This window comes from Tripterygium wilfordii, chromosome 15 (genome assembly GCF_013401445.1).
Source record: "Tripterygium wilfordii isolate XIE 37 chromosome 15, ASM1340144v1, whole genome shotgun sequence".
Classification (NCBI taxonomy): domain Eukaryota; kingdom Viridiplantae; phylum Streptophyta; class Magnoliopsida; order Celastrales; family Celastraceae; genus Tripterygium; species Tripterygium wilfordii.
Window position 1 is genome coordinate 2,442,940 of NC_052246.1, and position 25,583 is coordinate 2,468,522.

At 38.3% G+C, this 25,583-nt stretch overlaps 7 protein-coding genes and 1 non-coding gene across 8 annotated transcripts; 5 read left to right on the top strand and 3 right to left on the bottom strand.

Moving 5' to 3' along the window:
- The first annotated feature begins 111 nt into the window (after window positions 1-111).
- On the top strand, window positions 112-3,129 carry LOC120017165 (peptidyl-tRNA hydrolase ICT1, mitochondrial). Its single transcript, XM_038870283.1, has 8 exons — window positions 112-509; window positions 581-640; window positions 734-816; window positions 1,963-2,027; window positions 2,117-2,150; window positions 2,325-2,395; window positions 2,578-2,708; window positions 2,826-3,129. The coding sequence occupies exons 1-7, from the start codon at window positions 203-205 to the stop codon at window positions 2,666-2,668; spliced, it is 711 nt and encodes a 236-aa protein (XP_038726211.1). The 5' UTR covers window positions 112-202; the 3' UTR covers window positions 2,669-2,708; window positions 2,826-3,129.
- A 196-nt stretch (window positions 3,130-3,325) lies between these two features.
- On the top strand, window positions 3,326-5,918 carry LOC120016198 (putative transferase At4g12130, mitochondrial). The gene is made up of 5 exons (XM_038868853.1): window positions 3,326-3,962; window positions 4,616-4,869; window positions 5,025-5,123; window positions 5,268-5,426; window positions 5,511-5,918. Exons 1-5 carry the CDS (start codon window positions 3,535-3,537, stop codon window positions 5,756-5,758), a joined length of 1,188 nt encoding a protein of 395 aa, XP_038724781.1. The 5' UTR covers window positions 3,326-3,534; the 3' UTR covers window positions 5,759-5,918.
- Window positions 5,919-6,318: 400 nt separating this feature from the next.
- LOC120017042 (probable calcium-binding protein CML13) lies at window positions 6,319-7,171 on the top strand. Its single transcript, XM_038870090.1, has one exon. The coding sequence runs from the start codon at window positions 6,413-6,415 to the stop codon at window positions 6,854-6,856; it is 444 nt and encodes a 147-aa protein (XP_038726018.1). The 5' UTR covers window positions 6,319-6,412; the 3' UTR covers window positions 6,857-7,171.
- Window positions 7,172-8,130: 959 nt separating this feature from the next.
- Window positions 8,131-8,228, top strand: LOC119980177. The gene has a single exon (XR_005463814.1). It is a non-coding gene; the product is annotated as a small nucleolar RNA snoR100 (small nucleolar RNA).
- Window positions 8,229-9,187: 959 nt separating this feature from the next.
- Window positions 9,188-11,563, top strand: LOC120017041 (40S ribosomal protein S13-like). Its single transcript, XM_038870089.1, has 5 exons — window positions 9,188-9,331; window positions 9,425-9,497; window positions 9,582-9,720; window positions 9,807-9,993; window positions 11,247-11,563. The coding sequence occupies exons 1-5, from the start codon at window positions 9,309-9,311 to the stop codon at window positions 11,278-11,280; spliced, it is 456 nt and encodes a 151-aa protein (XP_038726017.1). The 5' UTR covers window positions 9,188-9,308; the 3' UTR covers window positions 11,281-11,563.
- Window positions 11,564-13,593: 2,030 nt separating this feature from the next.
- Window positions 13,594-15,455, bottom strand: LOC119980034 (UDP-glucuronate 4-epimerase 5-like). The gene has a single exon (XM_038822680.1). The coding sequence runs from the start codon at window positions 15,258-15,260 to the stop codon at window positions 13,935-13,937; it is 1,326 nt and encodes a 441-aa protein (XP_038678608.1). The 5' UTR covers window positions 15,261-15,455; the 3' UTR covers window positions 13,594-13,934.
- Window positions 15,456-16,286: 831 nt separating this feature from the next.
- On the bottom strand, window positions 16,287-21,146 carry LOC120016086 (prohibitin-1, mitochondrial). Its single transcript, XM_038868679.1, has 6 exons — window positions 21,004-21,146; window positions 19,752-19,939; window positions 19,073-19,189; window positions 17,660-17,830; window positions 17,232-17,444; window positions 16,287-16,737 (listed from the first exon to the last, which is right to left on the bottom strand). The coding sequence occupies exons 2-6, from the start codon at window positions 19,926-19,928 to the stop codon at window positions 16,543-16,545; spliced, it is 873 nt and encodes a 290-aa protein (XP_038724607.1). The 5' UTR covers window positions 19,929-19,939; window positions 21,004-21,146; the 3' UTR covers window positions 16,287-16,542.
- Window positions 21,147-21,601: 455 nt separating this feature from the next.
- On the bottom strand, window positions 21,602-24,322 carry LOC120016395 (U6 snRNA-associated Sm-like protein LSm6). The gene is made up of 4 exons (XM_038869144.1): window positions 24,170-24,322; window positions 23,950-24,077; window positions 22,025-22,138; window positions 21,602-21,916 (listed from the first exon to the last, which is right to left on the bottom strand). The coding sequence occupies exons 2-4, from the start codon at window positions 24,056-24,058 to the stop codon at window positions 21,876-21,878; spliced, it is 264 nt and encodes an 87-aa protein (XP_038725072.1). The 5' UTR covers window positions 24,059-24,077; window positions 24,170-24,322; the 3' UTR covers window positions 21,602-21,875.
- Between the last annotated feature and the right edge of the window lie 1,261 nt (window positions 24,323-25,583).

The window sequence follows — 25,583 nt, forward strand, 5'->3', positions numbered from 1 at the left end:
ATTTTTCGGATCTATCAATTCTATCAATACTGCCACGTATCAAATTTTTTTACCGGAGGGCCGGACAACAAGCCCAATTAAATCTGGCCCGCTAACGATTCGTGATGATTTCATGATTCTCAACTGCAGGGTCGTTGGACATCTGTACTATTGACTACAATCACAAGTGTTTAGGGTTTTTCGTGAAATCCAAACGGGGAAAATGGCGGTAATTAGAACAACCGCAAACATGATCATCAAACGACTCCTCCATCATCCACCACTATCTTTCTTTTCTCCTCTGTCGCAGGCCCGTTCGACGTTTCTGTACTTGAGGTCTCAGAACGCCGACCTTGGTTTCAAGTCCACTAACCGCCGCATCTGCTTCGGTTCGATTCGTTGCGCCGCGTCCGATTCCGGCGGAGACAAGAAGGTTTCATCTCGGCTTTCGCAAGTTCATCAGCTTCTTCAAGAAGCCGAAGAGCGCGCTAGCTCTGCTGGGAATGAGCCGCCTCCTAAAATCACTATAGGTACTTCACTTTCTTTGCTTAGAATACTTAATGGAAGGATTTCGATTGTAAGTTTTTACTGCTTATGACAGACCATGTCACTGTGAGTTTTGCGAGAAGTGGCGGGCCTGGAGGTCAGAATGTAAACAAAGGTATGCTATCTTCCTTATCATTCAGAACGGACTCACTTTCTTGCGTAGATTTGTGGTAGTCAACATTGTTAGTTTTTGTGATTGAAATTGCAGTGAACACTAAGGTGGATATGCGTTTCAATGTCCGAGATGCGTATTGGCTAAGTGATAGGATCAAAGAGAAGATAATGCAAACGGTTTGTTACCAACACTTTCCTTATTTTCTTACAGGTGTATTTTGGGGAAAATAGCTTTCATAGGGTAGAAGGCTAGAAGCAGAACGAGGTCAAGTTTGTTAGTATTACGATGTTAAGAGGATCTAGGTTGATGATAATGTATGACTTGTGAGTTTAGACTAAAATTTTATAAAAATTTTATTGAAGCGAAGGATATGGAAAATAAAAGTAAATAATTTTTCAAAATCTGGATTGCAATTGAATAAGTATCATCAGAACCACATGGAGGGAGTGATGTATAGAGAAAGTACTAAAAGTGCAAATCATTCACTGCTGTAGACTCACAGCTGTATTCCTTGCGAGTCTAAATTGTACGAGCAGTAGTGATGGAATTAATTGTAGATTTTTATGGTCTGTAAAGTTTCCTGAAGCTGTCAACAACTCTTAATCTTCTTTCTGAAATCAATCTTACTTTTCTCATATTTGAACGGATTATATAAATAAGGGTGCTAAAAATGATTGCTACCATCTACTCTTCTTAGCATTAAATTACATTATCATTACCCAAAATCATTACATTATCAACACTAGTAGTTCAGATGACCTTTTCCCTGTCAGAACTGCGGTCAAAACCTTTAATTATCCACTGGTACTTCTATTCTCATGAGGTTAGATCATGGAAAGTTTGTGCCCTCAATATTCAATATTTTTTCATGAAAATGATATCCTGTGAAGTGTTAATTATCACTTTGCTGGGAACTTGGTTCATTTTCAACAACTGGCAACTTATGTGATGCTGCATACTGGTTTATGGAGCAATTTATTTCATGGATCATAATCTTTTTTCTCAAATCAATATATGAATTAGTTATATTTCAATTAGCCACGGTTCTTCCCATTTTAGGCAGGGTTACAACTTATCCATGTGCTAAAAATTGTGTTCAAAGACAGTAGCATTGGATTTTTTTTCCAGAAATTTGTGATTTGAAGTTATTAGTGGATTGCTATATGATATGCCATAACAACAGAGGAAAAAATGCATCTCGAATTGAATTTGTGGAAATCTCTATTTTCTTGCATTGTTGAGGGTATACCTCTTCTTCAAATCTGTCTCTAGTTGTCATTTCATTATCGTTCTACCAGCTCTCATTTTCCTCTAATGAACAGGAGAAGAATCGCATTAACAAGGATGGTGAACTGGTCATCTCATCGACAAAGACTAGAACACAGAAGTTAACTTCGGTTTCTTCTCTTTAATCTCTTACCCACTTTGCTTATTATTTGTCCAAGCAATTTGTTTAACCCTACCATTCTTCTTCAGGGGTAATATCGAAGATGCTTTGGAAAAACTACAGGTGCCAATTAGCACATGCCACTTCTCAGAAAAGCAAATGCATACCATCTTTTTACTTAAATTTCTTGTGTCATTGAGGCCATCTGGCTGTGTCAGCAATGTCTAACCTGTTAATGATAGAATCTTTATTTGATCCTTCATTAGCCAACTTTCTAATGTATACCAATTGAAACAGGCTATCATTGATGCAGCTTCGTATGTCCCACCCCCTCCTTCTGAAGAGCAAAAGAAGAAAATTGCCAAAATGTAACAGTTCCTGTTTAGTTGTACTTCCTCCTTTTGTCTCATCGCCGTCATTATTTAGTTTGTTTTATTATTGGCTGTTTATGGGTTCATATCTGCAGTGCTTTCTTGAATTAGTTTAAAGTGGCTTGTCTGGATTTGAAGGACTTAGATACATTTTCACTGTCATTTCCGTGTCATTATAGGGCTGCCCTTGGGGAACAGAGACGCTTGAAAAGCAAGAAGGCTCTTTCAGACAAAAAGTCATTCAGAAGAAGTCGGGACAGTTGGGACTAATTTCAAATGTCTGGTTTCCCAGCTTTAGAGCTTTAAGCATGTAAGCTTCACCATGCAGTCCTAATTTCTCGACTTTTTGTTGCTCTTGTTACTAGTGACCCTTTACTCTTCCAGCTTTGCTGCTTATGCTTTTTTTTTTTATATTGGATTGATTCAGAGCTTAAATTGGAAAAATGGTGATGAGACATCGTTTTATGGAGAGTGAACTGCTGGATATCGACAGAGGACTTCATCCATATTCTTTGGTATAGTTACTGAACCTTGGAGTTGGTATATGGCCTTGCTGATTGAAGACTGCCAAATATTTGTGGTTTATTAGCATACGTGAATAACGCCAACTTCCTAGGTTTATGTATAAATATTGTACTATACTTGAGAATTTGAGATTTGATTAATGGGTCTTCTGTGAAGATTTCATTTTTTGACATATTCAATTCAGGATCATTTAGATTGCACTCTCATTCAATATGCAAGTACTTGAGCAGTGTTAGCACTCATAAAACCCGAATGTTATCATCCAACAATACAAATAATACACCAGGTTCAGCAAGGCCCAGCCCAGTTCATTTTTCACTGTTTGGACTCTTCTGTTCAGTACGGCCCAGCCCAGGAAGAGACCCTTTTCCCTTTGCTCAGCCATTCGCGACACATGGTGCGACTCCATCTCATATTCTGGTTCGAGCATTTCATCGAACACCTATCGATTCTTCAGTGTCTTTCCACAGATATACGTGGCGTGATATTGTAGCTCTTCAAGCCCACGCGTCAACTACGAAACTGCCCAAGGCGCGGTATGCCACCACCATAAGGTATACCTTCTTCTCCAACCTAAACCTTCATCTTCTGATACTGAAAACAGCACTCAAATGCACCGTTTCAAGGTAATTCCGTACACTTACCGCACCCTCCGCCACCACCAAACCCACATCGACCAACCCGTAGCCTCTCTCCTCAAGTCACGGTCCGTAATCAGGTTCAGTGGCCCTGACACCATCAAATTTCTTCATGGTCTGTTGACTAACGATGTAAGGAGATTTGAGGAACCAGTGGGCGATGAAGCCACAAACTTGGTTACGCCCAATGTGCCCACTCGGTACACGCCACCCATGTACGCTGCGCTTCTGACTCCTCAAGGCAAGTTTTTGTACGATTTGTTTCTTTATAAACCGCCAATGCCACAGGAGAAGCTCGACCGAACTGGGTCAGGCCCCGGGTCCGACCATAATGGGACGTTCGAGTTGTTTGCGGATGTGGATTCCTCAGTTCTTGATGAGCTCTTGCAGACTTTTCAAAGGTCAGTATCAGGGATGGGAAAAGAAGAATCGTCTGTGTATGCTATTAGCATTGAGCTTGGATTTTTATTGCTATTTTGATATGTTGAATTCATTGAATTCCTTGTGGTAATCAGTTAGCATTTTTTTGTTCATTTAATTAGTATATATCTTTCATGATTCGTTTAGTGTCAAATTATGAGCATTACGGGCATGAACCTTGGAAGAGAGATTGGTTTTTGTAGAACAATCTGTGAAGTATGATGGATCTCTCCAACATGCTATAAGCTTAGGATGTTGAACTAGATCAGGAAATCTTTCTCGATATGTCAAGATTGTTAAGTATTTTTTTGGCACTGGGTATTTAATTAGTGGGTTGTCAATTATCAATCATAAGCTACAATTTAACTGCACATGCATTTGTATTCTGCAATGGAAGATCAACGGAAAGAACTAGTTTTCTGATAGATGTTCGCAGTGCTTTTCCAGTTATTTGGAAACTATTAATTCAACTGTTTTCTTAATATAATATCCTTATTTCTCAATCATTCCTTCCTAGCTAAATTTTTTTATATTTGGATTTATGTATTGATCATGATAACATTGCCAGATTAATTTTGGGGAAAGCTGTATGAGCTTCAAATATGTTATGTTCACTTTGATTTCCATAGTGCAGATATCGGTTGAGGTCTAAACTCGAGATTGAAAATGTGGCAGAGGATTTCTCTTGCTGGCAGCGTTATGGTGGAGACCTATCTGAGAAATCTTCATTTGCAGAAGAACAAGAGGCAGCTAGTGTTGGCTGGAGTGCTGATGTTGATCAGTCTGCCATGTCAGCATCATATGGAGATGAGGTTGGATGGCAATGGTTTAAGGATCCTAGATTGGATTGTCTTGGTTTGAGGGGGATCTTCAAATCCAGTACAACTCGTGAGTCTTCGACTCTCCTGGCCATTGTTGCTTCCGATATATATTTGCATGTAATTAGGCATATAGCAAGGCTTGCATACACATTATGTATTAGCAGAGCAAACTTGGATTGATGTGAAGTTCTCTTTTCATTACTGAGTGGGGTTCTGTTGCAGCACCTCAAGTAGAGGCTGACAAGGAAACAGACGAACGGAATTTCTTCCTATGGCGATTTGAGATGGGAGTGGCGGAAGGCTCAAATGAGATCCCCAAAGGTACACGGTTATGCATATAGTGACTCTATTGACTGCATCAATTGTTTCCCTACAATTCACATCTAATTTACTATGCTCAATTTTGTTCCAAAATTTCGATTCTGGACATTGTATCGGAAGTCTGAACTTCTATTCTTTGTTTAGGAGTAGCGATGCCCCTGGAATATAACTTTGAAGGTCTGAATGCAATAAGCTTTGACAAAGGTTGCTATGTGGGTCAAGAACTAATCGCTCGTACACACCACAGAGGGGTCATTCGAAAACGCTTGCTTCCTATAAGATTTACCGACGATAATGGAAAAGGTAATGCTTCCCTTTCAACCTCATTTTTCTTGGCAGCATCTGTATGTTGGATGTTTACAAGACCCTTGCTTTCTGTTATTTCAGAAGTGGAGCAGAAAGTTGCTCCCGACTTGGAAGTTATAGATACTTCATCTGGCAAGAAGGTTGGAACTGTGACAGCTGCTCTTGGTTGCCGAGGACTGGGTCTTTTGCGGTTGGATGAAGCACTGAAAAGGTCAAGTTCATTGACCATACAAGGACAAGAAGGTGTGAAGGTTAAGGCCATTAGACCCGGATGGTGGCCTGCCGAATGGTATGAAGAGCATCAACACCATGGTGCAGTAGTTGCCTAGTGTCTCTTAAGAATCAACGTTTGCCTTATAAATTTTGATTAGGCCTCGTGCTGGGAGATGTCCCAGATGGTTAAATCTTGCATCAATGTCATAAGGATCTTGTAGCTTGCTGACATCTATTTATTGTAAGAAATAAGAGGCCAAGGATGTATAACACCCATTTGGAGTTCAATAATATGCCATGGAGCAACAAAGATGATAATGTTTGATTGCATTAAGGGTTTTTTTTTTTAAAAAAACAAAATACCGTTGGAGATATGTCTTTCATTGGAATTAAATTTCATTGGAATTAAATTTTGGACATGAGAAGTATGCCCATCAATCCAGCTGATTGTCAATCAAATCACCTTTCATTGATTGATTGGTTGATTGCATTGAGTTGGTGTCTTGGTGAATAGCTGTTTACTTATCAAGCGCACTAGAAAAAAAATTATTGGGCTTATCAAACATCTTACAGGCCCAACAAATGACCCTATAGATACACCTTTCACAGGGGCCCAACTTCCCTTTCGGGTCAAGTTAAAGGCCCATTCATTAAAAGAGAGATTCTCTCTGCAAAGGCAGCACTGCAATTTCCCATAAACAACAGCGTTCTAGAGAGGGGAGCATTTGCAGAGAGAGCGGTTACAATCCGAACCAGGAACGAAACTGAAAATGGGCAAGGATCTAAGCGACGACCAGGTCTCTTCGATGAAGGAGGCGTTTACGCTATTTGACACCGACGGAGATGGCAAGATCGCCCCGTCTGAGCTGGGGATACTCATGCGTTCTCTCGGTGGTAACCCGACGCAGGCCCAGCTCAAGTCCATAATCGCCGAGGAGAAACTTACCGCGCCCTTCGACTTCCCTCGCTTTCTGGACCTCATGGCCAAGCACATGAAGCCCGAGCCCTTCGATCGACAGCTCCGCGACGCGTTCAAGGTCCTCGACAAGGATAATACGGGTTTCGTCACCGTCTCGGATCTGCGCCACATCTTGACCAACATTGGGGAGAAGCTGGAGCCATCTGAGTTCGATGAGTGGATCCGGGAGGTGGATGTCGGGTCGGACGGGAGGATCCGTTACGAAGATTTCATTGCCAGGATGGTGGCTAAGTAAGATCGTGAAGAATTTGGGTCTGTTCTTTTTCTTATCGTGATTTTGTTTTGAAGTTAGTCGGGTAAGGTTCTTTTGTTCTGGCTTATTGATCTTGAATTGCGCATTGTGTTTTGGGGTTTGTCGTGATGCATGATGGTGGTTTCGAAATGTTGAATTAATGCTAACAATTTTCTTCTCAAAATTGGTATGTGTAATTATGAAGGTGTGATCTTGTGAAATGTAGACTTCTGTGGCTTAATTTGTAACTGATGATCTTTGGCTTGTAGAAAAGAAATTGTTTGTTTATGGGAATCCCTAGATATCTTTTCTCCCCAACTTTGATTTGGCATTTGATAAGATCCTGTAAGCTTTTCTTCCATCTTTTTTTACTTCAAGAACCATTTGTGGATCTTATGAGCTTTAGATAATAGGTTGGGCACAATGCTTTATTGAGGCACCCTCTTTCTGAAATGTTGACACATTGCAGGGTTTTGAAGTTTTGTTGACATGATCTTTTAAGTGTTGTAGATTGTCAACAAGGTAGGGATGGAACAACTGGTTTGCTTTTGATATGTACATTTTGAAGTTTTTTCCTCCCATTTTGCTTTCTGTCACCAGAATGTTCTTTTGTGGATGCAAACTCTGAAGATATGATTAGCTAGTAGCCTAGTATAAATGTTGTGAATCCTCTACTGGAGATTAGAGGCTTGATATGAAAAGATTTGATAATGTTGAAAATAAAATGTTACAATTATACTGCTTTAGTAGCAGCTTGAAGTTACTAGCATCAGGATTAGGATCCCTTTATAGTGTAGAGCAGTTCCAATTTTCCTCCAATTTCAATTTACTGTTTTTGATAAGCCATGTCAGTTGTATTTAAAGTTGAAGAGAAAAAAAGTTAATTTGAAAATGTTAAAATTACTTTGCTGGCATGGCTGTTTCTTTACCACTTGTTTGGAGTTAAAAGGGGAACTTGCATTTATAATTCTAATGGATTCAAATATCAGCATTGGAATTATGATATTCTCCAATTTAAAGCTGACCGGGTTCTCTTATGATTTCAACTCGATGGTCTTGATAATAGTATTTTACTATTTTTGGCTGTTTTTAACTTTAAATAAACGTGAAAGGAAGCAAATTGAAAACTATTTTGCTGACATTGCTGTTTCCAGATCATTAGTTTGGAGTCAGTGGGAAATATTTGTTTTACTTGTTTAGAATTGTTATTTTGATTCCAAGTTGTAGTATCTGGGATGATCTCCATACAATAAGTTGATGCTCTGGATTATAACAGAGGATGAAGGTAGCATGGTTCTGTGCATAGAAATCGAAAGGTCAACATGTCTTCCCTCTCTGATTCTCTGATATGAGGGCATTGTTACGACCTACATTTCCTCACCTTTTTTTTTAATATATATTCGGTTGCATTCAAGAAATCATTAGTTTGGAGTCACAGAGGAACATGCATATACAATTCTAATTGCTTCAGTGGCAGTTTCACATCTCAGAATGAGTTTGGATTAGGACTGCCTCCAGTCATAGTGCCTCCATTATTTGTCTTTGATGTAGTCACACCATCTTTTTCAAATTTTGAATAGAGGAGTGAGAAACCTCTTTACTAAAATGGCTGTTTCCAAACCTTTCTTTTGGATTTGAGAGTGCTATAAATATTGGCTGTTTTATTTAGTCTATTGTTTTTTCACTTGAAGTTGGGAGTTGTTATGGTGAATTATAAGTAGCTTACTAAGTTCCCACTTTTCATGGGACTTTGTAGTGACCATGTCTGTGCGATGGAGTCATGTTCCTAAGAATGCAGTTCTGAATTCCTGATGTTATAACTTTTTTGGAGTCTATATATCCTCAAGTTTGGGTTTCCTTTGTATACAATGCCATTTGTTAGGAGATGCATGGAAATGACCAGACCAGAATACCAGATCATAGATATGGGTCCGGAAAGGTTGATGGCCAAGGTGAAGTGAAGCTCAGAGGAAGCATTTCACCACCTCTCATAGATAGCTAGGAAGGGGGAAAATGAGTTTGGGAGACCCTATCAAACGCCTCCTGGTCTAACTAGTAGAGGAGGGGTTTGAAGAGGCGGTGATCTAAATTCAGGGAGAAACACATCCGTGCATGATCGTTGTTCACAAATCACAGCCGTATGCTTGAGAATGCACACTTGTATCTGAAATGTCTTGGGCTACCTCAAATAGTATGGCCCAAACCAATTGACTGGCCCAAATGTAGCCTTGGTGGGGTGGGGCTGGTATGGGGCTAGGCCTTACTTTAAGATGAAAGTCATGAAAGAGGGATTTTGCATGCAGTTTACCCAGTTGCACTTACAATCTGAAACGACGTCGTTATCGTCGCCAATTTACGCTGTGCCCCCCACTAATTATAAACCCTAAACCTAGGGCTTCGTCACCACTCCACTCTTCTGTCGAAGTAGCCGCCGGGGAATCGTAGCAACACAACCATGGGTCGTATGCACAGTCGCGGGTCTGCTTCTCTGTGTTTCTCAATTGTTTTTCGCACTTTGTGCTTATTGATCTTATATATTCATTAACAAATTGAGTTGATTTTTCATGGCAGCAAAGGTATATCTGCCTCTGCTTTGCCCTACAAGCGCACCCCTCCCAGTTGGCTCAAAGTCACCTCTCAAGATGTAATCAAAGCCGACTCGATATATGTTTCCTTTTTTCTTCCTCAGCAACCAAACAGTGGTTTAATATTTATTATTTTTCTTCAGGTCGATGAAAATATCTGCAAGTTTGCGAAGAAGGGCCTGACGCCGTCGCAGATCGGTGTTATTCTCCGTGATTCTCACGGTATTGCTCAGGTCAAGAGCGTCACTGGAAACAAAATCCTTCGCATTCTCAAGGCTCACGGTATCTTATGCAGTTCTCTTGCTATTTTGTGAGGTGTCCGTTGCTTATTGATTTTTTTGATTAATTTATGCTGATGATTTGGTTAGGGCTTGCACCGGAGATTCCAGAGGATCTTTACCATCTGATCAAGAAGGCCGTTGCAATTCGCAAGCATCTGGAGAGAAACAGGAAGGACAAGGACTCCAAGTTCAGGTTGATTCTTGTGGAGAGCAGGATTCATCGCCTTGCACGATACTACAAGAAGACCAAGAAGCTGCCCCCTGTTTGGAAATAGTGAGTACTTCAATCATTTATCATGGATTTGATGTACAATTTAATTTGTTATTTGTTCATGTTTTCACTCTCTATATTGTAGTATGTTGTAAATTGTTGTCTTTTTGGGTTGCTTGTTCTTTTTTATTTCTATATTTAAAATATAGATCTTTGGTGGCAAAATATTGTCTTTTGCTCACTATGTTTGCCATTGTTTCTTCCTCACGAAGACAGGGAATTTAGCTACACTTTTTGAAAGATTGGTTGTTTGTTCTTTCTTTGTTCATAGTTTCTTCTATTATTGTTGTCTGTTTCACATAATCACGTGTGACTTTAATCATGGTTGAATGCAATGTTTTAGTTGTTGTGACTTGTGAGTCTAACCAGGTTTCACCAATTTATATTTTATTTTATGGAAAGGTGCTTATAGAACTCACAGAACGTATGATTTGCCTTTTTCCGTTCAATGACATTGTTGCTTGCCAGTATAAAATGTTTGTCCAATGCTGTTTAGTATACTGTACTTGTGTGCACTTTTGGAAAGGAGTAAAAGAACCAATATTTATTTTTGTCATAAGCGTCATGTTATTATGATTTTGATGAGTACGTGTGTTGATTTCTGTTCATCCATGTGTTCGTAATGGTTTTTCTATTAAACTGTGTCTATGACCAATGACCATATGCTTAGTAGATTGGCCTCAAGTGTTGGCAATAAATTAGAGCAGCCTCTCTATATGGTTGCTCTATTGAGCAAAGAGCATCAAATATTACTTCTTCCCCCTCTGTTTAGATGGAATCTACCATTTATCATTTCATCTTTTTCTGTGTGTGTGCACGCATTCATGTATTCATGCATGTCTATCCATCTAATGCATAATTCAAATGCAGGGATTTCACCTTTTTGGTACTTCCATTAAAAAAAAGAAGGGGGGTGTTATTAAATTAAAAAAAATTCCAATGCAGGGATTGGAGAATCCATTTACAAGACTATTGAAATCATGTTTTGGTCATTACTGAAACTTTTTTTTTTTACTGTATTTGCATTTCCTCTATAGCTCTAATAGATAAACAAAATCTTTCAATTTAAATATTGTCGTGATATTTATATTATGTATATTATTTGATGTCCATTATATGCTAGACATTTATAAGTTATAACTGTCTACAGACAACTACATGACATCACCTTTGATCTGGACTAGATTAATGGGAATAAACTTTGATAAAGCTGTTCTTGGAATGCAATTGCTGATTATTTGCTCTTTTGTATGCAGTGAATCAACAACAGCCAGTACTCTGGTTGCTTAAAGGAAGCAGTCAATTTTTAGGGCATGGGATGCTAAATACTGGGAAAATGAGCAGGTGCCTCATGAAGTTTTGTTGCTAGTCGTGTGTTTAGGACTGATCAAATTAGGGTTGGGCATGGAATACTATGCTACTCTGTTTTCTTATGCAATTTTACCTACTATGATTACACTTGATCTACCGAGCAACGGGCACCTCTTGGTTTTTTTTTTGATCTTTCATAAGCTGTATCCTTTTGCCATCCTAAACCTTGGAAGGGGGAATTGCTTGAAAACATTTCCTGCTATTGAGTAACCACTTATGAGTTATCAACAGGTAAACGTGATCTTGAAACTATCGAGTTCGTTCTTAATAAGCTGACCAGATAGCCATGCCTGCCGGAGTCGGAAGTAATTTTATCCTGCCTTTTATTTTCAGTTCCCATTTTTGAAATTTGAACTGTTGGAAACGTGAAAGTTCTTTACACTAACTCTATTGGAAGAGGCCCCCTTACTCTCTCATCCCCGAAATTCATACCCCCCTGGAGGCAATCCTACGCCATTCCTATGAACCTCTACAACCAGACGCCTTTCACCATTTAATTCACTCTGGCAAAACCAACCCCTCCATTATTACCAACCATTGCGACACCCTTGCATTCCTTAAACCCTAGTGTTGAACAAAAAACGAATTTGAATTGGTATTTTACCGGCCTCAAATGCTGCTTGAGAAAAAAGAACTGGAGTGAAGGGGTGGGGAGGGAGAGGAGGAAAGATTGAGAAAGAGTCTTGGCATGTCTTCTAGCAGAAACTTGCCTGCTGGGCTTGTCAACTTATAATAACGCATTTTCTGGCTCTCTACATTCCCCCAGTTACTATTCCAGAACTTGGCTATTTAGCCAACCCAGGTTTTCAACAGATATATGGGATGGATGTCAAAGAACCAGAAGTTATGCTGCGAAGTAGATGTTGCTTAATATGCAAGAAAGAAAAGCTGTATGTGCAGAATCAATGAACGTAGTACCTAGCACAAAGAATATCAGCATGTAAATTGCGCCTTAAATCAACAGCAGCTGCCTCTATGAAGACTTGGTTTACAACAACAGTTTACATAAAGTACTAAAGAACCGAAAAACAATACACAATCGATGATCGATAGTGTGACCAGATAAGTGCTAAACTGCTAACTCAACTCATCGTAAAAAAGCAAAACATGGATTAGAACCCAACCACATTGAATTGCAGATACATGATCACTATGCCGGGCTAAGCAGATAAGCGATCAAAACACGAGAAGAAACCTGGAATGCAAAACATAACCTCAGTTTCCCAAAGCTCTGCACACAACAAGTTGCTTCCGAAATTCCTAAATGGTACACAATCCGATGATCATGGTGTTACAGAATTGAATATATACAACAGTAGGAACAATATTGAGAGAGATGATCGATATCAGATAGGAAGATATGCATGACGGCATTGTGGATATTCATTTTCTAACATTCTGACCCATTAGGTAACATTGATTCCAGACAAAAATTCTTCAAGTGACCCACTACATAGGACAGTTTATGTAACAGGTACATCTCTTAAAAGATGGTTTTAACTTACAAGACTATCCCTTCAAAAACAAAATTGCCACACCCTTGTTCTCCTTCATAAATTGTTTTTCTAGGTAACATTACATAATACAATTCAAATTTCAACAACAAATTGTAGATTCTTCAAATGTGACATTGTTACAGAAACAAATCATTAAGTGGAACACGGATTCAGAATGAGGGCTTTATTCATCGCATAGAACCACAAGTGAAAATGTGAAGGCACTTCAATTATTTTCAGTGACTGACTGCCACATACAATATGGACTTTAAAGATCAGCAAGAATCATGAAATCCATAGCAATTAAATAAAACATAAAGAAGGCTATAATGAAAACAGAGTGAATGATGAAGTACTACTTCTTCTCACAGGAGTTGTTACCGAACTCTCTAAATGGTTAACAATATGATTACGTCGAATGACTAGTAAGAAGACTAAAAGGCATAGTTCAAGGTAGCATTGTTGAACACCGAACACGTGGTCTACCAACGCACATGATCTAAAAAACGAATCATACAAAATACAAACAAGTGGAAAAAATGTCTCTAAAATAAATGCACCACATGCTGCATATGTCACTATACAGATAACCAAGCATATATATACATCAGAAAAAAACAACCATGAAAATGGACACATTGACCTCCAAACTTCATAGCCGACCAGAATAAACATCACAAGCTTAACTTAACTAAAATCTAAGGCAGAAGGGCCAAATTTAGAAGTAATCAACTACTAGAAGTAATATCATCTAATTTATTGAGACAGCTTTATGATGAGCAAAAGAGGTCACAATCAACAAATCTATGTGATCCATCGACCACTTACTGTACAAAACCTAGATTAGGGGTAAGATCCTAAAAATAAAATAGAGAAGCAACATGTGGAAAGTTGGATATGTCCTGCAGGAATATGCTAATCAATGAATAAACCAATTCCTCGTAGGTCATAATCCTCCTTGCATGACAGTACCGTGTGTATCATACAGCTAATGAGCAAATATTAATGTCAATGAAACAGGTATTAATCAACATAAAAATAGATCAAAATTTCACTAACAAATCATGACGAGATACTTCACCACGAACTCTTCTTCTTCCTCGAACGGTCGTAATGATTGAGGTACCACTGCACAAACTTCTTCATCCCTGTCTCCAAATCCGTTGTTGGCCTATAACCAAGCTCTGTCTGTGCCAAACTTATATTTGCGTGGGTGAACTCCACATCCCCATTACTTGGCAATGGCATCACCATCTTCCTAGCCTTCACCTTCAAATGCTTCTCCAATATGCTTACAAGCCTACTAACTGGCACTGGTGTTGTATTCCCCAAATTGAAAATCCTCAACTGTGCTGGTCCCCTCTTCTTCCCTCTACTCCCAGTACTCTTCTTTGCCGTATCCAATGCCGCCAAACAACCCTTCACCACATCATCAATGTAGGTGAAGTCCCGGGCCACACTCTCCCCTTTGGGAGTTTTGTAGATGCTTATCTCCTTTCCCTTCAAAATATCTTTAGTGAAAAAGAAATAAGCCATATCTGGCCTTCCCCAAGGTCCATAAACAGTAAAAAATCGCAACCCTGTAATTGAAAGGCCATAAATATGATTATAAGTGTGTGCAATTGCCTCTCCGGCCTTTTTTGTGGCCGCGTATAAACTCGCGGGATTGTCAGTACGGTCCTTCTCTGAGAAGGGCACCTTAGTATTGGTACCATACACTGAGCTCGAAGAAGCCCACACAATTGCTGGTTGGGGATCCGCAGACTTACACACCTCCAGCAAATTCACAAACCCAGCAATGTTGCTTTTCACATACGAACCCGGATTCTCCATTGCGTACCGGACACCCGCTTGCGCGGCCAAATGCATCACGTGAGTGAAATAAACCGCATCGAAGAGCGTCTTGAGAAGCTTTTCATCGTTTATATCTCCTTCAATCACAAAAACCCCATTTTTTTCCAGATGCTTCTGTCGCGCTCTTTTGAGTTCAGGGTCGTAGTAGTGGTTGAAGGAATCAAGCCCTACAACGCCATCTCCCCGTCCCTTGAGTGCCAGTGCGACATGTGACCCCACAAATCCTGCCGCGCCGGTGACAAGAACTTTTAGTGGCCTACCACCGTCAGCACGTGCGTGGGTTTGAGCAGATATGCGGACCTTAGTTTCCCACTTAGTTCCGCTGTAGATTTCAGTGGAGCGGCGGCCATGGTGATGGGAAGATGGAGGAAGAGGAGAGATGAGGAAGAAGAGGAGGATGAGAGCAAGAAAAATCGAGGAACATAGGGTTAATTTCGAGAGAGAGGACTGGAATCGGAGGATACGATAGTACGGGTAAGCCGAGTAGGGTGTAGATTTCTCGGATTTGAACTTTCCCGGTGTTGAAGGTGTGGCGTCCATGAGCGACATTGGGACCAAAACAAAAAAACCCAATCAGCCTCCCTTCCCAGCTGTGCTTCCGTTGTGGCCGCCGGCGCTGAGAGTGTTTAGTTTCTATGCAGAGGGTTTGTAAGGTTTGGGGAAGAATTAGGAGAGCTTGCAAAGTATAAGAGACGGAGAGAATAACAGTTTGTTTTGGAAGATGAGACCAGAAAAGCAGGTATTTGGGTGTTGACGGGATCTCCATAATTATTAATTTGTTTTAGATAATTAGTTGACTTCATACTTCACATCACTGGTAAATTCGTAATTACTCTTAATCTTAACAACTCTCTTTTCTTTTTAATTTCTATTATTATTATTATTTATATTATATATGGTGCCTAATCAAGGCTATGAATATGCAAAACAAATCCAGTTCTACTTAATTTTCAAATTAATTTGTGTTTAAATAGAAATTATTTATAGGTAAATCCGTAAATGATTCATTCTACCACAATTTATGTGTATTTCCATATATACTGATTTTATGAGATATTGTACTAATTGTACAAAACAGATTGAGAAATATGCTTGCAAAATGTTGAGGTCGTTGTTTATGATAAGATTTTATCTTTAATTGTCATGAATCATGATAGGATAATTTAGATTTATAGGATTTGGACTTTTTTTTTTTTTTTTGTTGAGAAAAATGAGATTTGGATTTTGAAATAGCTCATAACAGAACATGTTATATTGACAAGTCCAGCCCAATAAATACTAATTATCACTACTTGGAGTAAATGTTACTTTTAGATAGCTCAGGTTACAATTAAGTCGCTTAAAGTTCGAACGTTACAAATTAATCACTGACTTTACTGAGTTAGTCCACGATTATATTTTTTAAGTTTCAATCAATCAACGTGCTGACCTATATATTGATCAAAACACAACAAAATCTGATTGTCAAACCAATTTGCAATGTTGTGACTAAATTGTAACATGATCCATCTATCAGTAATGGAAACTAACATTTACACCCAATATTTGCTACAAACTTGCCTACCATAAGAACCCTTAAACGGTTAAACCCTAACTTGCATAAACCAAATCAATTTAGGGCCCGGAAGGAAATTTAGTCTCCATTAGAGAATAGTTTCTCAAAGCAAAATAAATCGTACTGTCCTCAAAAACATCCATTAAAAAGAACCTCAACCCTTTGATCTATTCACTGCTTCGTTTTTTTTTTTTTTAATGAAAATTCTCACAATTGGGAAATGAGAGGAACATAACTGGCATTAAGGGGCATCGGTACCCGTACAGTCTGATATGCCTATTTCTTGCTGTTGGCATCCAAATTCATATCATGAAGGTTCAGCAATAAATCATCCGCATCCAGGAAAACCTTGTTGGCCGCATTTGACATGGTGTGGGCAATATCTCTTGCAGCCTCAATCCTCCTAAGTGTGATAAATGCAGGATTGTTGGCAATAGCTTGACCAATCAGTTGAGCACTCTTGGCTTCTCCCTGTCAAACCACGGGGACAGAATTAATACATAGGCAAAAAAGGGATCAAATTCATATACAAAAGAAACTCTAAAATAGATGAATAATGGAAGTAGATATTCTCATACAGATTATTGTGAGGAAATGAAGAGATTTATTCAAAGAAAATAACTCTTCCACTTGCGGTCTTCCCACACTTTACTCTGCAAGGTTATGATGTAATATATGTTCTAACAGAAAAGATACTGATATTAAAAGGAGAAAACACTGAAAGGTATCATCAAGAAGTTATAATGCAATGAAGTTCTCTATCCCAGCACCACTAAGATTCCTATTTCTGAATCTTCAAATCAGTTTTAATCAATAAAGAATACCTCTCTCAATATCACATGATGTTGACCAAAAGTTTTTCTCAAATGGCTAAACAATAGGAAACACACGGAATACGGGTCACTGCAATCTGTGCCAACAAATAAGATTAGAGTTTGGCAAGAGGACCAAGCATGCTTTCTTACCTCGGCTCTAATAATGGCACTTTTCTTGTCTTGCTCGGCCTTTTCGACAATAAATTTAGCCCTCTCAGCCTCTTGTGCAGCCACCTGCTTTGCTTCAATTGCAGCCGTAAATTCCTTACCAAAAGTCAGGCTTGTGATGGACACATCATCAAGTGCAAGATTGAAATTGACTGCCCTTTCTGTCAATATCTTCCGTATTTCCCTACTAACATTCTACAGGAAGCAAGAGAATCAGAGGCTCAGTTCTTTGTTGAATCTCCACTCAAACAACAAAACCCAAATCAAAAAACAAATAGGCAGAAGGGAGCAAAAACACGGTAAGCAAATACTAGCTAAATATTAGAAATTCTGCATTTGTAATAATCCCAATTATTTGTTTTTCGACTCTTTTCAAAGACTTCAATAAATGAATGAGCCTCACTGCTAACCTCTCTTTGAGTGATGAGCTGGCTTGCATTGTATTGAGCAACCACAGCTTTCAAAGTTTCATGAATTATAGAAGGCAGTACTCTTTCATTGTAATTCTCGCCAAGAGTACGATAAATTGTGGGCAGCTTATCAGCCACAGGACGTGTAAGAACTCGAAGCCCAATTTTCACCTGCAATAACAATAAGGATTCAAGCTCTCAAAACGAGGGATTTCAAAAGAGCAGAGAAAGAAAACCCCAACATTATGGATTTTTTCTATTTCGGTGGGGTGGGGGAAGGAAAAGATTCCATTAAGAAAAGCATTATCTCAACATAATAAAACACTAGAATACTCGCAGTCCATACAGAAGCCCGGGGGGGCTGGGTGGTTCTTCTCTTTCTGGTCATAGTGGTTTCAGGGAGCCAGGGTAATGGGAGGACATAAAAGGAAGAGGATGATGCAACAGGTACTATGACTTCATAACAGCAATGTGGTGGGGTTTAAAGTGTCGAATTATGACTTCATAACAGCACTGTTGTATTGAAGAAACAAAAAACAGAGAACAGAGCAATGTAACGCCAAAATATAATGCTTTCCAGTTCAAAACTCCACAGTGCAAAAACTAGTGATTATTTTAAGTTTCGCTAAATAAATCTTTAAGGAATCTAACATCAATTATTATGCATAAGCAATTTCAAAAAAGAAGCACTGCAGATTCTCTCTCTCTTAAGACAAGAGTTTGACCAAGACAGTCGAACTAAAGAATCTGTTGACAAAAGTGGAAATTCCCACTGCACTCCATGTTCAGCCTTTGGTAAACAACTTCCGTGCACAAGACTCTCGCAGTAGACGTGGTCGGGGACAAACAAGATGTACATAGACCTTACCCTCACATAATATGTTCAGCCTCTCATAATTTATTTTCCATGTATAAAAATGCCTTCATGCTCATGGAATTTTGAAACGCGATAAGCCAAAAGAGGAAAACAAAAATATGACTATTCTTCAAAATACTAACTTCATAAGTAAAAAGGAAAAAGGTCACTCCATATGGAAAAACAATGGCAGGGGCATTATAAAATCAACCAAAAGATGCGAGAGCATTTCTTAATAACGCTTTATCTACATTACCATTCTGAGACAGCTCTCAGAATGTCCAACGTCTTTAAATAAAGAAAAGATACATAGACACAGAACCACTAAAACATTACCCAACTTGATTTCACGCAAATATCATATGCACATTATTTTTGGGAGAAGAGTCTATGAACTTTATCCTGGGGCAAGACATTCAATGCATGCTACAAAAAAAATCTGAATCAATTAATGAGACAAATCTTGTCACCATCTTTGTACATAGCAATCTTCTATTGCTGTTCTCGCTACACAACATGCCAAAAAAAAGCTCACAAAAAATTAAGAGGAAATTTACCATCTGAAGATCACGGCTTCCAGAAGTACTCTCAACAAGATGGGGTCTTGCACGAACGTCATAGATGACAGGTCTCTCAAACCATGGAATAATAAGGTGTGTTCCCTCGGGATAAACCTTCATTGATATACTTGACAGCATTATAACTAAATGATAGTAATGTAAAGAACATATATGTGATGGCCATTGTGTAAATCTAAATTAGCATACAGATTTTACAATAGTTGAACTAAATTAGAGCACCATGTCTGACAAGTGACAACGAAAGCATAAGAAGGCGTTCTTTAATGGCCTTTGGATGGGCGCAAGTAAGATGAGTAAACTTTTTACGTAGCATATATTAATGAAATGCAGCACCATTGAAAACGCAAATAATAAACTTAATCTGATTGATTTACAAAGTTCCAGATTTCCACTTGCATGGTTGAAAATTAAAAAGAATTTACTGGTCTGTCGATTGAAATTTTTTTCACAGTTTTTTCGTTTAACGAAACAAAAAAATAAAGCATTAAAATGAGAACAAAAATAAAAGAAAAATCTAAAAGCTGACGAATGTCAAGTAAAGTATTGAAGTAAAAAATAATAATCATAATTTAAAAAGTAAAAATCATATACAGTGAGGGTAATAAGTAATTAGGGAAATATTTTAATAGATATCACACAAAAAAATGGAAAGCACCTTGTCTTTGATACCAACTAAACGGTTAAACACAATGGCACGATGCCCTCCATCAACATTGTAGAGACTATTAGCTGCCGCATACAAGCCAAGTCCACCAATGACTCCCAGCTTGAGCAAGGCAGAAGCAGCACCCCCACCCGGCACCTTTGGAATTTTGACGTTGTTGAAGTTCATGTTACCGGATGCTAGGATCATAAAAAAAGTTGATGTCATTATGGTACATGGAACACTAACTAGTACATACTACATTGCTTCTATTCACTTCCTTTAAAACAGACCAAGAAAACTGCTAATGATCATTATATTCATCATCAAAAGCCTTATTGCCTAACATTTCGAGTATTCATTATCAAAAGCCTTATTGCCTAACATTTCGAGGTTGGCTACGTCAATCTATCAAGGAATTTAGTTGGAATCACTATAGGAAATATAAAAAGCAGAACTACAATTCCCATGGCCATAAGTAGTGTGCGTAATTATCGCCTACAGCCAATGTCTATTCTCCAACAAAACAATCAATGGCATGATTGTGATAATACAGACACTGTCCTGCATTATCACAACTCACACAACTGAACACAATTCACTTCAATTTGCTCATCATAAAGGTAGCTCAGACTATTAAACAATAATCACAATCATTCCCAATGAACAGGAAAAGTACGCTTGCTGTGAAGTGTGAATCTAAGCAACAGTTCCCATAAACCTCAATACCCTTTGGCTGTATAACACAATAAACTTATAATCAAAGGTCGAATAAAATTCATCTGGACAAAAACATGACCTAGTATTGAGCCACCGAGGGGAAAGGGGAATGGAAGAAATTCATGGGTCATGCGGTTACCAATGTGTAAAATGAACCCAAATAGTGTCCGAGCCACATAAAAATTAAATAAAAACAAAAAAAAAAATCCGCTAATTTTTGCTGCGAATGAATCAAGCCAACAGAAGCGCAGATTTCATTTCTACACAGAAGCAGAACAAAAAAAAAACTAAGAGACAGTTTTTCCATGTAAGAAAACATGAATTCATTCCATCGAGAAAAAACAATAAGTTAAACATGAGCAAATTCGAATTACGATTTCAAAAAAAAAATCAAGCTATTCAAACAAAAGAAAAACTAAGCATAGAGTTTTTTATTTCAAATTCCTGCTATTCCTCAAAAATCAAACAACCCATCAAAGGAATTTCACAAAGAGATAAAGATACAGCACCTCAAAGAGTGATCCAAACAAAGAGAGAAGCTTACCTTAAGTCAAAGCGGTATTTTCCTTAGTGCAGCAGATAGCGAACTTGCAATATGTTGCAGGGGTTTAGGGCTTATGCGTGACAATATAAAGGACGAAAGAAAGGGAGGCGGGGTTTAGACGGTTAGTGGGCTGGGTCTAGCGTCGATTCATGAAAATGGACCACGTACGTGTACATGAAGATGACTCATGGCTTGGGCTTTTTTCGTTGGGCATAGGCCCATAACCATTTCGATAAAACAAGCCACAAGGGCTTTATTTCCGCAATTCCCACTTCCAAGAGAGTTTGCCCTCGACTCAATTCCCTTGAGAGAAACTTTTCCCCGGTTTCAAGAAGACGATCGCCGTGGCATTTGAATAAGGATAATGCTTGAGACCCCTAAAATATAACTCTTAAAAGACCCATATTTAATGTGAAGTAGAACCTACATATGTGATTTTAATCAATGATTATTTTAATGCTACATAGATTTAGGGGACTTTTGGGTGTCAAATTTTAAGGGTCTTTAGTATTGTCCTTTGAATAAATCCCACACTCTCCTTCCAGAAAAGACTCTGAAACCTTATCACCTGTTTAAACTCCACAAGCATAGAATGGTGTTACTAGAAAAGGGGAATACAATACAAACCAAAACCTCAAAAGAACAATCTGAACTCCAAACATTCACACAAACTGTTGAATTCAAAAAAAAGTGACTACTGGAGTACCCATCATATCCCTGACAATGTAATTACAACGATGATCGATGCTAAAATTGAACTTGATAACAAAAAGTTCAATTAATTGCTGAAGTTGGAACGGTTTATCCTCATTTCCGGAATCCACAATATGACATCTTTAACAATTAGCAGAAACCACAAGTACAATTTGGGCTCATTCCGGAAGACTCGTCTTTGAAGTACTGATGTACAAAACTGCACAAAGAAGACGATATATATAATCAATTTTTCCTTGTTACACTAGTCGAATGATAATAGAAAATAAAAAGGCAAGCATAACCATATACTCATTTACGAATTTACCATTGTTTCCACGAATGAAAGCATCACCATACTTGTTTTTCAACTGTCCATTGACATATTCTTCAGTTTGTTCCATTGCTATATTCATATAACCATCAAGACATGCCAGAATACCTGCATAATGAATTGAGAATCTCAGTGGAATCCAACTTGGTACCTTAGCTATTATTAGTTTACAATGTGCAGATCGTAAACCTACCATTACCATAAGCACCTCTTTACATCCACCAACTCCAGAAGAAGAAGAAGAAGAAAAACACCCACCTGACCCCCACAAGCATCAGTACTATATAACAGCAGAATTTTCTAATGGCACACCAACTCCCTTTAAATTGTAAGTTTTTCACAGGGTCTCATAACACTACCAACAATAGTAACAGACTCAAACTATTACGCTTCTCTCCTAACGCATAGTCGATGACTCAATGAAAACTGCAACTGAGTTGTAATCCATAGGCCATCAAATAAAAGTGAAGAGTGATTTTACTATTACAAGATTGATGTACTGTGGCACTTTCTTGGCGCCCGTTAAAAAAATTTCTTATTCCATCACCAAAAAAAAGTCTGACATATAAAATTCTTCACACACTAGAGAATTTACAATGGCGTTAAACCCTCAAATTTAATGAAGAGGCGAATTTATCTTACTGCAGGTCCAAACAATGGCAACCTACTGCTTAGGAGCCAAATACTGTAGTACGAGGGTTATAAATAACAATTTATCCACTGAGTTGAAGGCTAGAAGAAGTCTCATCAATAACCAACTAACCATGCAAAAGGAAAACAATCAAGCTCATTGCATTGGCAACTTGCTGGCTACTTTGCCAGGTTTTTCAAAATAGTAACAGGGTAACAATCTGCCAAATAGTTTAGTCACTGCATTACAGAGTATTTATAAGTGACTAACAATGTAGTACATCCTTTGGGACACTAACAAGACAATGGCTAATTTCACCATAGCTTTCAGAATGTTAAAAGAACTATGCATTGTGCTCAAGTCATTGCATTATACAAAAAGATTACAGCCAACCAACTAATGGTATTGTCAAACAATAAAAAGAAGCAGAAAAAAAATCATATCAAGATGAAAGCAATTTGGTATTTCAAGATGAAAACAACTTGGAGTAAAACAAAATCCCTTTGAAGATCCCGTTCTACTACAATCTCCAAAACTATAAGTTGCATATCAAACTTCAATTCACCATGAACCAAAATTAGAAGATCAAGATATTCTATCAAACCACAAAAAAGTTGTATAAAGCAACAAAAAAAATTAGCCAAAGCAATCAATTCACAACACATCCATGCAAACATCATCCGAAAACAGAGTTACTACATTGACTTCAAAACTAAAAAATAAGTATACCTTTTCACTATCTAGACAAGCCTAGGCATCATAACAAAACCAAGAAAACAACATCCTCATTGAATCAACACAGAAGAAAATTCGGGAAAGAACAGAAAAGGGATATTCTACTAAGGTTGCAAAAAACTAAAAAAAGAAGAAAACCAAATAAGCAAATAAAATCAAGACCACAAAATAAAGGGAGCAGCAAATTTAGGCCAAACTAGTAACCTCTGGCCTTTCAGACATACTACTGAACTTTGCACAAAACAGGATGAAAACCAACACAATCTTAACCTCATTAATTAACAATCCTTAGCTACAGAGCAGCAAGCAATCACAACGACTAATTCTTCATGTGCTCACATGCATTAACCAAACCACCACCTGTTCAACCACTCCATGTTACTATTACGTCCATTGCTTCTCTTTTTCTTAGTTCAAAGGTTGAAAGGCATTGTATTTTCTCCTAACCCTAAATATGTAAACCTAAATCCAGTCAAACAAACACTTTAAGGAGAGAAAACATAAATTGTAGAGATTACTATATGAAAAGATACAGAAAGTTGAGAGAGCTGACCTCGGTAATCAACTCCAGAATTGAGCTTGACGACCACCGGTCGACCGCGAATTGACTTGAGAAAGTCCGCCGGCGTCTTAGTTGCTGACCCTTTCTCTCCTCCGCTCATCTTGGCTTCTCTCCTTAACCTAATGACAGTAATATCAGACCCAAAATCACAAAACAAATAAACAGAAATCGAATGGTAGTGAGTAACAGAAGAAAAGAGAGCCTCACTTACCCTCCAACAGAAGCGAACGATGCGAACCTTACGTCTCCTACAGAGCAGAAAATGGAGAGTAAAACCGCGAACCTTGGAATGAGCCCTAGAGGCAACGACACGGCAGCGTTTTAAATTGTCGGTTCACAATTTCACATTGAAAACTGAACCCCTCCCTGCACTATAATCTATTTGCATTGTAGCCCCTTAGGGCTTTATGATAAAATAAAATAAAAATAAAAACCTTTTTTGTGTGTGAAACACCGTGAATAAGGCCTGAAACCAGGCAACAACATATCAACAATCAAATATAGGTTTACACTCGGGTCGTTAGATCGTACAGATAAATTTTTCACCTGACGATATAATAAATTGAGTTAAAGTCCAGCGCGTGGTCATAAGAGTATTTCAACTTCTCATAATACATGAAATATATAATGATAATAATAATACAAACTTGATTTTATATATATATATATATATATACATATATATATATATATACGGAAATACTTGATTTCATTATATGGCATTTATTAAAGCTTATAATTTGTATAGAAACAAATACTCCAGCATAAGATCAATGTTTTAAAAACCAGATTTCGAATCGTGTCGATAGGCTACTGAAAACCGATTTAACCGGTTCAACCGGTTTGGCCAATTGACCGATTTGATTTGATTAATTAAAATTTTTAATAATTAATAAAAAGTCAAAACTAATATCGTTGTCTTTAAGCACTTCACGGCAAAAGATGAGGAGGAAATTACGATGCCGAGCTTGAACCCAAGTCGGAGCTTGTAAATTGGGCCGTAGGTTTCGGCCAGAGCGGCGAAGTAGGAGCGGAGCTCAGGGTCCAGGAAGGGCAGGCTCCCAAGTAAGCGAAGGCCTGCGGGTCCTGGAGGTAGTGGTGGTGAATTGTAGCTGGATTTGGTGTACAACCAAAAACTGGCGAATAAAGCAGCGAGTACAAGAAGTAGATATGTGAACACATTTGAATCAGAGAATAGATTTGGAAGGGAAAAGGAAGAGATGGGTGCCACTGTTTGGTATGAGATAGGAAATGCAGAGTGGAGTGGAAGTTTATTAATGGTGATCACATGCCGGTAAAGACAAAAATTATGAATGGATTCTGTGGAGGAGAGGGCATCTTGTTTTCTTGCAGTTTTATCATCTAGGTAGGTTGGTTTTTAGTGAAACATTAGGCAGTCTTCATATTTTTGAAGTACAAAAATTGTCGGATGATTGACAGAATGCCATACTGGTGCCGGCAAAGAATTGGTTGGAGTGATGGGTACCGATCGTGTGGACGCATGATGGCTTCAGTCCTCGCGAAATTACCACCTCATATTGTGTCGGCCTCGAACAGAAGAAATGTTTCTTTCCAGTATTAGCAATCCCTTCACGTTCTTCATCGCTGCCAAAACGCAGATGGCA

What these genes read in the sequence shown, in the direction of transcription:
- LOC120017165 (XM_038870283.1), top strand. Translation starts at nt 203, where the DNA reads ATGGCGGTAATTAGAACAACCGCAAACATGATCATCAAACGACTCCTC. An exon ending in AGGTCAGAATGTAAACAAAG is followed by an intron (nt 641 to 733) that starts GTATGCTATCTT and finishes TTGAAATTGCAG; the next exon opens with TGAACACTAAGGTGGATATG. An exon ending in AAGAAGAAAATTGCCAAAAT is followed by an intron (nt 2,396 to 2,577) that starts GTAACAGTTCCT and finishes GTGTCATTATAG; the next exon opens with GGCTGCCCTTGGGGAACAGA.
- LOC120016086 (XM_038868679.1), bottom strand. Translation starts at nt 19,928, where the DNA reads ATGAACTTCAACAACGTCAAAATTCCAAAGGTGCCGGGTGGGGGTGCT. An exon ending in TAGTTGGTATCAAAGACAAG is followed by an intron (nt 19,190 to 19,751) that starts GTGCTTTCCATT and finishes ATATCAATGAAG; the next exon opens with GTTTATCCCGAGGGAACACA. An exon ending in AGCTCATCACTCAAAGAGAG is followed by an intron (nt 17,445 to 17,659) that starts GTTAGCAGTGAG and finishes TGCTTCCTGTAG; the next exon opens with AATGTTAGTAGGGAAATACG.
- LOC120017042 (XM_038870090.1), top strand. Translation starts at nt 6,413, where the DNA reads ATGGGCAAGGATCTAAGCGACGACCAGGTCTCTTCGATGAAGGAGGCG.
- LOC120016395 (XM_038869144.1), bottom strand. Translation starts at nt 24,058, where the DNA reads ATGAGCGGAGGAGAGAAAGGGTCAGCAACTAAGACGCCGGCGGACTTT. An exon ending in TTCTGGAGTTGATTACCGAG is followed by an intron (nt 22,139 to 23,949) that starts GTCAGCTCTCTC and finishes TTCATTATGCAG; the next exon opens with GTATTCTGGCATGTCTTGAT. An exon ending in TTTCATTCGTGGAAACAATG is followed by an intron (nt 21,917 to 22,024) that starts GTAAATTCGTAA and finishes TTCTTTGTGCAG; the next exon opens with TTTTGTACATCAGTACTTCA.
- LOC120016198 (XM_038868853.1), top strand. Translation starts at nt 3,535, where the DNA reads ATGCACCGTTTCAAGGTAATTCCGTACACTTACCGCACCCTCCGCCAC. An exon ending in CTCTTGCAGACTTTTCAAAG is followed by an intron (nt 3,963 to 4,615) that starts GTCAGTATCAGG and finishes TCCATAGTGCAG; the next exon opens with ATATCGGTTGAGGTCTAAAC. An exon ending in TACCGACGATAATGGAAAAG is followed by an intron (nt 5,427 to 5,510) that starts GTAATGCTTCCC and finishes CTGTTATTTCAG; the next exon opens with AAGTGGAGCAGAAAGTTGCT.
- LOC120017041 (XM_038870089.1), top strand. Translation starts at nt 9,309, where the DNA reads ATGGGTCGTATGCACAGTCGCGG. An exon ending in TCAAAGTCACCTCTCAAGAT is followed by an intron (nt 9,498 to 9,581) that starts GTAATCAAAGCC and finishes ATTTTTCTTCAG; the next exon opens with GTCGATGAAAATATCTGCAA. An exon ending in CTGCCCCCTGTTTGGAAATA is followed by an intron (nt 9,994 to 11,246) that starts GTGAGTACTTCA and finishes TTTTGTATGCAG; the next exon opens with TGAATCAACAACAGCCAGTA.
- LOC119980034 (XM_038822680.1), bottom strand. Translation starts at nt 15,260, where the DNA reads ATGTCGCTCATGGACGCCACACCTTCAACACCGGGAAAGTTCAAATCC.